The 9,657-nt window shown below is 58.7% G+C and overlaps 1 protein-coding gene across 4 annotated transcripts in view; it reads left to right on the top strand.

Annotated features, from left to right (window-relative positions):
• The window catches only part of Zc3h12a (zinc finger CCCH-type containing 12A), a 21,803-nt gene extending 13,364 nt beyond the window's left edge, over nucleotides 1-8,439 (top strand). For 2 of the 4 annotated variants that reach the window (XM_015485258.1, XM_015485255.2), the window contains 5 exons: nucleotides 295-771; nucleotides 4,781-4,920; nucleotides 5,915-6,149; nucleotides 6,676-6,782; nucleotides 6,925-8,439. In XM_015485258.1, coding sequence (XP_015340744.1) covers nucleotides 329-771; nucleotides 4,781-4,920; nucleotides 5,915-6,149; nucleotides 6,676-6,782; nucleotides 6,925-7,796 — 1,797 coding nt within the window. In that variant the 5' untranslated portion in view covers nucleotides 295-328 and the 3' untranslated portion in view covers nucleotides 7,797-8,439. Of the gene's footprint in view, nucleotides 1-22; nucleotides 772-4,780; nucleotides 4,921-5,914; nucleotides 6,150-6,675; nucleotides 6,783-6,924 lie in introns of those variants that run through there. The other 2 variants (XM_015485257.2, XM_048815738.1) reach the window with 2 other exon arrangements.
• Nucleotides 8,440-9,657: the final 1,218 nt, after the last annotated feature.

Below are 9,657 nucleotides of genomic sequence, written 5' to 3'. Positions count from 1 at the left end.
CCCCCCCCCGTGTTAGCGTGAGGGGTTGGGCTTGGGGGTGGAATCAGACTAACTTCAAATTCTTGCGTCACCAGCTAACAGTTGGAAGACCTTGAGCAAGTTCTTAGCACCTGTGCCTCAGTTTCCCCCTTTATATAATGGGAAAGATAATCCTTAGCTGAGAGAGCTTTTGAGGGGACCACCTGAGCCGACATAGTGTCACCAGTCCAGTGTTGCCTCATCCTGTTGGGAAGGGCAGGCAGGAGAGGGGATGAGAGCAACATTCCCCATCCCTAACCCTGTGTTGTCCCATAGGAGCTGTGACAAGTGCCTTCCAGGAGTGTGAGATATGAGTGGCACCCGAGGAGAGAGGCCTGTCCAGGAAGCCAGCCCCACCATGAGTCTGTGGGGGCTTGAGGACAGCCACAGCTGTCGGGGTACCCCCCGGCCTGCCCGGGAGCCCACCCCAGAGGAGGCATCAGCTTTGGAGCTACAGATGAAGGTGGACTTCTTCCGGAAGCTGGGCTACTCATCCTCTGAGATCCACAGCGTCCTTCAGAAGCTGGGGGTCCAGGCAGACACCAACACAGTGCTGGGGGAGCTGGTGAAGCATAGCGCAGCTTCCGAGCATGAGCGCCAGGCCTCTCAAGACCCCGGCCCTCAGCTCCCTCTGGTGCCCCGGGGTGGGGGCACTCCCAAGGCCCCCAGCCTGGAGCCCTCACTCCCAGAGGAGGACAAGGAGGGCAGTGACCTGAGGCCAGTGGTCATCGATGGGAGCAACGTGGCCATGAGGTACGCGTCACTTCTGTGGAGATGAGTGGAGAGGTGTCTCTGTCCCTGCTGTTCAGGTGGAGGAGCTTTCAGGCAGGAGTTGACTTCTCTGGTGGACTGGGCTAGAGGAAGGGAAAGCCCTTATGAGGGCCTACTTCACGCCAGGAGGCTCCCTTAAGCCTTGTGACATGTCATGCGGATGAAACTCAGGCTCAAAGCCTTGTCCAGGGTCACACTACTGGTAGCTAGTGGAGCAAGGTTTGGAATTCAGGTTCTGTGTCCCCAGAATTCACTTTATGTTTGGGTCTCCTGAGGCCAGCCATGTCCATCTAAATTCCTCGCCTGTAACAGGAGGCGAGACCGTGGCAGCCGGGGATTTGCCTGTGAGCGCCAGTGCTCCAGATGGGAGCGGTTACTTAGCCACTTTGGGCTTTATCTCCTGCTGCTTCAGGTGGTCATTGTGAGAGCAAAGGCATGGCACCTGGAAAGTCACAGGTGCTCAGTGAACAGGAGTTGTTGTTACTGTTCAGGGCCTGGGTCTTCTGAGGCCTTCCTGTCCCAGGCCTGGGCTCCCATGGAAGCAGGCCCAGCTACTGAGACCTTCAGGGCTGTGACCTGGAGTGACCTCAAGGCTGGCTCTGATTCTCCATGGGGTGTGGGTGGGTGGCCTGATGCTCTGGCCCCAGGTGAGCCAAGTCTCTGCTAGACTGGTCTCTGGGGCTCCCAGAGCCAAAGTCAGCACACAACCCCCTAACTGTGGCCCCCTATGTGCTCACACGGGTCGTGGCGAGGGGTGGGAGCCAAGGATGAGGCCAGGGTTGCTCCTGACCTCGAGAATCTGACTTCTCCCTTGGATCTGTGGCCCCGCCTTCCCTGCTGCTTTCTCCCAGTTCCCTTCGAGGTGGCTGGTGAGTCAGGACGGGTGGATCACTCATCAGGAAAAGTTCCTGTTGGCAGGGATGCGGGGAGACCCCAGACACAGGGCGGGAGGCGGTGTGAGCGCCTTCCCCGCTTCCCTGAGGACTCTCCCAGTCAGCCTCTGCCCTCCACCTGCTCCAGCCCAGCAGGGCAGGCCACTGTCAGCTGGTCCTGGCCTAGCTCATCACAAACGCAGGGGAGCCCCTTCCCCACCATTCCCATTCCTGAACTGGGTAGGTCCTGGATGGGAGGCTGAGAAAAGGGGGCTTCCATGCCAGAGGGAGGCAGGTCACAGGAAGGTCGGGTCCCCTCACGCTCGAGCCTGAGCCTGGTTGAGGAGCTAGGATGAGCCTGTGACTCTGCCCCTGTGGGCCTCAGGCCCACAGAAGTGGCTGAGCCCTGGGGACAGCCATGTGCTGTGTGTGTTTGTATCCTGGTAAAAGGAGGAGGAGCCTGGGAGGAGGGAGGAGGGCAGCAGTGGGGGGCACTTGGGAGCTGACCCTGGAGACAGATAGCACCGCCCGCCCGCCTGCTGGCCTGCCGGCCTGCCCGCCTGCCGGGGGTTTCTGAGCTGGGGCTGTGGCAGGAGGGGAATTCCAGCTTCACACTTCCTGTCTCAGCTGTCGCTGGGTTCCTGCCCTGATGCCCCCTCCCCCCAGGGGCAGGCAGGCTGGCTAGCCCCCACCATATGCAAATCGTGGGGAAATTCACCTCTGTTTCCTTCTAAGGGAATTTTTCTCCTCTAATCAGACCCAGCCCAGGCAGGTCTTTTCACCTGGGGAGCTGGCCCAGCCCTGCCTCTGTCCTGGGGCAGGAACAGCGGCTGGAGGCTCCCACGTACACATCCTATCAGTCTCCTTGGCCAGGCTGGGGGGCCCTGACCTCCTGGGCAGTTAGGACTCAGTGAGGGTGAGGAGAGGTCTGGTCTCCTGAGTCCACGGAGCTCTCCACTGCAGGAAGAGGAGGGCTCCACCTGCTGAGAGTAGATGTCCCCACCAGGGTGTTTGGTGCCCACAGGCAGGACACCAGGTCCCAGGGCTTGAAGACGCTGGCCAGGAGAGGCACAAGCACATACCTGAGTGTGTTCATGTGTTCAGAGGGAGGCAGGTGAGCAGCACACCTGTGTGGCTGGGACAGGCAGCAGAGCCTGGGAACAACCACATCCAGGCCTTGGGAGACCGTGCAGAGGGCCCAGGGAAGGGGACAGCGTGAGGGGGCAGCATGGGGCATTGTGAGGACCACAGACCAGGGACCTGGCCAGCCAGGGAAGCCTAGCAGTCTCCTAACCTGTGTTCCTGCAGGAAGAGCAGGAGAGACGCCCTTCCTCCCACTCCCACCTGCTCTTCTCTCGCCACGCACACTGTGCAAACACGTTTGAAGCTTTTTTCCTCCCAAATAGACTCCAGGTCTTCTGTTAGGGACAGGAAGGCAACTCACTGGCCCCAAACTGGGTTCAATTTCCAACTCTTAGCACTAGCCAGGTGACCTTGGGTAGGTCATGGAACCTTCCTTTCCTTTACTGTAGCAAGCCTTGTAGGATGAAGCTGTTGCACTGGAGCTCAGAACCCCCTCCCCCTGCCCCTTCCCCTCCATCAGAGTCTGTGCCTGTCCTTGAACCTGTCCAAGCATCCACAGAGTGGCTCGGGTCTGCATCTCTGCATTATTGTTGTGTGACCCTAGTGATTGTTACCCTCTCTGGACTACAGTTTCCTCATCTAAGAAAAGGGAAGGGAATGGTCACTATGGTACTCTCCTCATGGGCTTGCCGATGGTTCAGTGTAAAGCACTTAGAGCAGTCGAGGCCACAGCTCTCAATACATGTTAACTCTTACTATTATGAGCAGGCTACTAGGGGACAGCAGATGGGGATGAGTGCTGCCTTGAGGCTGGACTTTGTCTCCCCTACAATTTGCAAGACCTTCGGCATCTGGAACCCCAGCCTCACCCCACACCTCCCGCCTGCCTTCTCTTGGGCCTCCAGCTATCACCCCAACAAGCCACCCACAGGATGTGGTCGACCCTGGACTTGCCTCTTTTGCGTAACATTTATTCAGTTTGATTTGCCAAATATGAGAGTCTGAGTTGTCACCAAGGGGCCAGTGACAGGCAGGCCTCTGGGGAAGAAGCCCCAGTGCCCCCTCCAGCCCTCCCGGGAAGTCCCAGGGAATCTCTGCTCTGCCAGTCTTTGGCCTCAAGCCAGTGTAAACCTGTGTCACTGACCCATCCGTCTTAAGAAAGCTGCAGGCCACTGGGCCCTTTTCTCAGCTGAAGAAACTGAGCCATAGCAGCCCAGCACCTCCAGGCTTTCTTCTGGGTCCAGATGCATTTGTATGGAACTGCCCTCAGACCAGGGCAGGGAGGAGGTCCATCGTCTGGGTTCTCTTTGGGAGTCTGAATCCCCAAGCCTTCCAGCCCCTTTCTGACCATTTTTCTGCTGTAGGTCACACCCTCCCTGCACTGTGAGGAGGCGTGGGGCTGGCCCTGGCCATGCCGGGAGCTGGCGCTTTGGGAGGAAAAGCTCTGGCCTTTCACTTTCACACTGAAAGGGAACCAGCCAGCACCTCCTGCCGTCACTTCCTGTCCCTCCTGGAAGGGTGGAAGCACCAGCCCCTGCCCTGAACCCTTGGGGTCCCTGCCCTAGGCTGTGTGCGTGGCCAGACTTTAATCCGGAACAATCTGGTTTCTCCCTGGTTAGCCGATTGGTTCTTCCCCACCCCCACCTCTGGCTGCTGACAAGGAGCCGCAGTGGGGCAGGGAGGGAGGTGACTCAGTCTGCCAGTGCACATCTGTGTCCCGTGGTCCCAGAAGCTCCGGGTGGGGCAGGAACCAGAAATCTCCCTGCACCTTTTCCCCACCCCCAGGTGTGTTGCAAGTGCCTGACCCTCCCCTCCGCGGGGAGCCAGTGCGGCCAGATTCCTGGGTGGATCCCCACTTTAGGCAGATGGAATCTTGGGGAAAGTCCCGCAGCTGGTCTGGCCATTCAGGCTTTGTGGGAACCAGCCCAGGAACAGAGGCCTTGGGCCCACAGGCAGAGGACCCGGGCTGAGCCCTGCTGCAGGGTGAGGACCAGCTAGCTGGCGCTGTGGGCTGACCTGTCCCTCCTTCCCCCCAGCCACGGGAACAAGGAGGTGTTCTCCTGCCGGGGCATCCTACTGGCTGTGACCTGGTTTCTAGAGCGGGGCCACACTGATATCACAGTGTTCGTACCGTCCTGGAGGAAGGAGCAGCCTCGGCCCGACGTGCCCATCACAGGTATGTGGGACCTCTGGAGGTGACCAATATCACTCTCCCACAGCCCTGGTTCTCCTCAAGAGGGACCCCTTGGGCAGGGCTGACAACTTCTAGACTTAGAGACCAGGGATCAGTATCTCTTTCCGGGGCTTTTGTATCCCCAAAACCCTGCTGTAAACAGTGGTCATTAGATATCACCTTGTCCAGGCCTCTGCCTTAGATACTGGGTGCCTCCCTCGTCCTTCTGGTGGCATGTCACTCATTCAGCATCCCCAGTGGCAGAGGGGCCGTGTGTCTCAGTGGTTAGGGCTGAGGGCTCTGGGCCAGGACAGTGAGGCCTGGCATTCTGACTGTCCATTCCTGGCTCTGTGACCCAGGCAAGGACCCCGAAGCCCTGCTCTAAATCTCGTTCCTCATCTGAAAAACAGGGTGGGGCAGGGTTTGGTACAGAGCCTTCCTCCCACCTGCTGTGGACCTGTGAGCTAATCTAGAGGTGCTCTCCTGGTGCCTGGTGGGTGTCAGCCTGTGCTAACCCCGGCTGCTAGGCTCTCGAGCCCCCGCCTAGATTAAAACCGCCGTTTCTCCAGGAGTCTGGAGATCCAGGGGCAGGCTGTCTGGCTTGGAGCTCCAGGAGGAGTGGCCCCTTCCAAAGGGAACTCTGGCCTTGCCAGAAACTCTGTCCCTTGTCCAGGGACAGAGCCAGGACACTTCTTCATGGACCCCTACAGGACAGGCTGGGTCGACAGACAAAGCCAAACCACCTCTGATTGAGCAGGCCTGATGTCAGAGCGTGAGAAGCCAAAGGGCCAGTTCTGTGCCCAGAGCCCCCCTGCAGGCTGGGCTCAGGTGTCCATAGTCTTCAGGCAGCAAACCAGCAGGAACCTCTGCAGAACGGGTATCCACCCTTGTGAATGTGGGTTAACAGCCCCAGAGCCTGGCCACTGGGAGGTTAGGGAGCCCTGTAGCCTGGTTCTGGGTCCTGAGTGGGCCCTGACTTTCTCCCTGCCACCCCCAGACCAGCACATTCTGCGGGAACTGGAGAAGAAGAAGATCCTGGTGTTCACACCGTCCCGGCGCGTGGGAGGCAAGCGGGTGGTATGCTATGATGACCGCTTCATCGTGAAGCTCGCCTACGACTCGGATGGGGTTGTGGTCTCCAATGACACCTACCGGGACCTCCAGGGCGAACGGCAGGAGTGGAAGCGCTTCATCGAGGAGCGACTGCTCATGTACTCCTTTGTCAATGACAAGTATGTTCTGGGGGACCCAATGAACTTGGCTCTGGGAGGCAGCCAGAGATGCCCTCCGGAGGGTGGGGCTGGTACCAGGCTCTGCTGGGTCCTATGGCCATTGGGAGCCACCACCTGGGCTCCTGGCAGCTTTGGGAGTGAAAGGGACAGCAGATATCCGGCTGGGACTAGGTGGGATGGGTGTTCTTTGATTCAGGGATGGAGAAGTAGCACTTGAGACAGGATGTGGTCAGCGTCCAGGACAGCCTGTCCAGCTGCACACTATTTCTCTTGAAAGCAGCCCGAGGCTGGGATACCTGTTGTGGTTTCCTGATGACCTTGGAAAGATCCTAGCCTGGGAGTTGCCCTAGGTGCCCCTGAGCTGTGGCCCCTGGGCTGGGGCATCCCCCTTCTACTTTGGCACTGTTCTGTCCTAAAGATAGGCCCCAGTTTTATGGCTGGATTTTCAGCAAGGCTGGATGTCCTCAGCAATTGGAAGTCCCCCTTTGTGTATCCCATTCCTGAGAGTTCTTTTTGCCCTCTACAGGTTCATGCCCCCGGATGACCCCTTGGGCCGGCACGGACCCAGCCTGGACAACTTCCTGCGTAAGAAGCCACTTCCTTCTGAGCACAGAAAACAGCCGTGCCCTTATGGTGAGACCCAGCTCTGCCCTCCCCTCACCTGTGCCCTAGGTGCCTCCTCCTGGGTGGCACCATCATGGGACCAGCCAGCCCCAAGTTTCCCTGCCACCACCACCTCCTGCCCGAGTCAGCCCACCTCCCTTCCCCTCTGCAGGGAGGAAATGCACCTACGGGGTCAAGTGCCGATTCTTCCACCCTGAGCGGCCCAGCCGCCCGCAGCGCTCCGTGGCTGATGAGCTCCGTGCCAACGCCCTCCTCTCACCCCCCAGGGCCCCTGGCAAGGACAAAAGTAGCCAGCGGTCTTCCACTTCCTCTCAATCTGGCTCTCTGCCTGCAGAGGGTGAGCAGAGCAGCCAGGAGGGAAAGAAGCTGGGGGCCCAAGCACCCTCAGGGCCCCGCCAGGAGGGGCTGACGCAGACCTTTGCCCCTGCGGGCAGGGGCCGCCCACCCAGCGGAGGCAGCGGCCACTTGGGGCCCACAGACTGGCTCCCGCAGACCCTGGACTCGCTCCCATACATCTCCCAGGACTGCCTGGACTCTGGCATCGGCTCCCTGGAAAGTCAGATGTCAGAACTGTGGGGGGTTCGGGCGGGAGGCCCTGGTGAGCCGGGACCCCCCCAGGGCCCCTACTCTGGCTACCGCCATTATGGGTCCGAGCTCCAGGCTGTGCCTGCCTTCCCTGCCTTTGGACGGGCCATGGGTACCGGCCACTTCAGCGTCCCTGCTGACTACACGCCCCCACCACGCGCATTCCCGTCCCGAGAGTACTGGTCTGAGCCGTACCCGCTGCCCCCACCCACCCCAGTCCTGCAGGAGGCCCCGGTGCCGGGCCCAGGGGCTGGCGGGGGTCCCTGGGGCGGGGCGGGGGGCCTGGCCAAGGAGCGGGCCAGTGTGTACACCAAGCTGTGTGGCGTCTTCCCCCCGCACCTGGTGGAGGCCGTGATGGGGCGCTTCCCGCAGCTCCTGGACCCCCAGCAGCTGGCGGCGGAGATCCTTTCTTACAAGTCGCAGCACCTCACTGAGTGAGCCAGCGGCGTAGCCCGCAAGGGGCTCCCAAGCCAGGCCGCCTGGATGCTGGGCAGAGGGAAAGTTCTAGTAGGGAAGGGACCCCACCTAAGATCCTGTAGGATTGGCTCTGGCGCACGTGGCACCCGCAGCCTGCCCTGTGGGCCAGAGGCGATCGCCCCGTTGATGCACATTGTATCTCGTTTAAGGAGACGCTGCCGATTAGGCCGTTGGTCCGTGGCTGAGGCCCAAACCCTCTTTTCTCTCAGAAGGCGGGGAGAGAGGCCTGGGGGAACAGAGGCCTGGGCAGGGCCCCCACCTCCACCCCGTCCCTGGGACGCCGGCATGGCCGGCTAGTTGGGCACCGTGTGCCTGCCCTCCAACACCCCTCCCGTAAGCCAATGAGGCCTCATCCGCACCCCTTGCGGGTCGTGAGGCTTCATGTCAGTAAGCAAGATGCTTCTTAAAACCCACCTCTACCCACTCTGTTTACCTGCCCCACCACCCCTGCCAGGGCTCCAGGGCCTCTGTCCCCACCCTGTCTTCTGCGCCCTTCCCCAAAGGTGGGGGGACATGTGTATGCTGTGTACAGTTATAAATTTGAAATATAAGTGGAATGTCCTTACCTGTAAGACATCAATAAAAATCAATGTGAGCCCTTTCAGGAGGTGATCATCTTCATGGGGGGTGGGAGGCAAGCTGACCTGCCTCCCAAGGGAACCATGCTATGCTGTGCCCTGACCCTCCTCTGGAAGGCAGGTTTCCAAGAGTGCTGGGTCTCCTGGAGATGAGGCATCTTTCCTACAGCCTCCAGCTGGTCCTCTGTTGGAGGTGGCTATTGACACACAGGAAGGGTTTGGGACAGGATGTGGGGGTTAAGCAGAAGTGTAAGGGTTTAGAGTCCCGTAGCTGCAGCATGGGGAGGGATGGCTCTGAGGGGATAGGATTGGGTTTCTCCTTTTTTGTGTGCTGACCAGAGCTGAGGATGGCAAAGGAGTGAGATGGTGGCTTCTGGGGGCTTGGAGCAGGTGTAGAGGAGCTCCTCGGTGCTCAGTGCTGGCCCCATCTTCTAGATGTTGCCTTGCTCTAGAAATGGGACTGCAGAGCTGGGGAGGAGTGCTGGGCAGCAGCAGCTGGAGAGACAATGCCAGGCGGTCTTCCAGGTTAGGCCTGGTCTACTCTCAAACTCAAGAACTGGCTCTGCCACTGACATCTGGGGCAAATGACTGGCCCTCACTGGGTCTCCAGTTTCCTCATTTATGAAATGGGGATAATAATGGCACCTACCTTGGGGTTGTCATGGGGATTACAGAAGATAACATATGCTAGGTGTGTGACCCCAGTCTTGGCACATAGCAACTGCTCTTTAAGAGGCCTCTAGAGTGACCCACTGCGGGCTACGTTCACAGAGTTTCCACCTTCATCCAGTCTTAACTTCTCATCTGACCTCAGAAAGAGACCTTTCTTTTCTTCCTCTCTCCCTTTCCCTTGCAGTTGAAAAGATGAGTGTGAATTTTTTTTTTTTTCCCTTTTGGTACTGGGAATTGAAACCAGGAGTACTTTACCACTGAGCCACATCCCCAGCCCATTTTTTAAATTATTTTTTTATTTTGAGACAGTCACCCTAGGTTGCTGAAGGTCTTGCCAAGTTGCTGAGGCTAGCCTCAAACTTGTGATCCTCACACCTCAACCTTCCCAGTTGCTGGGATTGCAGGCATAAGCCACTGCACCTGGCTGAATGTTAAATATTCTAAATGCAAAAGGTCATCAAATGATTCTCCAAACATACATTATCGGTCAGGTAAAATGGATAAAATGCAGTTTTAATAATTGTGTCTTGAACATCTCACCTGACTTGTACTTTGTCATGAGGCTTTTATAG

The sequence above is a fragment of the Marmota marmota genome, unplaced genomic scaffold (assembly GCF_001458135.2).
Source record: "Marmota marmota marmota unplaced genomic scaffold, marMar, whole genome shotgun sequence".
Lineage (NCBI taxonomy): Eukaryota > Metazoa > Chordata > Mammalia > Rodentia > Sciuridae > Marmota > Marmota marmota.
This window is presented reverse-complemented; position numbering and strand designations above follow the sequence as displayed.